Consider the following 484-nt stretch of genomic DNA (forward strand, 5'->3'; position numbering starts at 1 on the left):
GTGGTTTTTGGGAATTCCGGGAGGGTTTTTGCGGCTCCCGGGGAGGGTTTTCTGGACACGGTGGGTTGGGGGGATTTGGGGGAGGTGCCTTGGAGGACTAGTTTGGGGGAGCCCAAGGATTTGGCGGAGGAAAACGGCGGGTATGGCGGCGGTGGAGTTTGGGGGCAGGTCCCCTTTCCCCCGCGCGGGTTGGGGCGGGGTGGGCGTTCTTCCTAGCGTCGGGGGCGGGTCGGGCTTCGGCCCCGGGGGTTTTTGGCCAAAGGGGGGAGGAGGATCCTTCGGCGGAGGGCGAGGCCAATTTGGGGGAGGAAAACTACGGAAAGGTAAATTTTGGGGCGCACGACCCTAAACTTAAAGGGAAGTAAACTGCCAAAGCAGAAATATCTTTGTTTCTCTGGGTTTAAAATTTCCATTTTTTAAAGTTCCCTAAACCATGAGAAACCCATGATCCCTCATCGTATCATTACTTAAACCCGAATCGATT

The 484-nt window shown here is 56.0% G+C and overlaps 1 protein-coding gene across 1 annotated transcript in view; it reads left to right on the top strand.

Moving 5' to 3' along the window:
• LOC119588301 (glycine-rich cell wall structural protein-like) overlaps positions 1–484 on the top strand; it is a gene marked incomplete at its 5' end in the record, with an annotated part of 15,707 nt that overhangs the window by 13,166 nt on the left and 2,057 nt on the right. The window contains one exon of the mRNA XM_037936994.1: positions 24–323. Coding sequence (XP_037792922.1) covers positions 24–323 — 300 coding nt within the window. The remainder of the gene's footprint in view (positions 1–23; positions 324–484) is intronic.

The sequence above is a fragment of the Penaeus monodon genome, chromosome 23 (assembly GCF_015228065.2).
Source record: "Penaeus monodon isolate SGIC_2016 chromosome 23, NSTDA_Pmon_1, whole genome shotgun sequence".
NCBI classification, from domain to species: Eukaryota; Metazoa; Arthropoda; class Malacostraca; order Decapoda; family Penaeidae; genus Penaeus; species Penaeus monodon.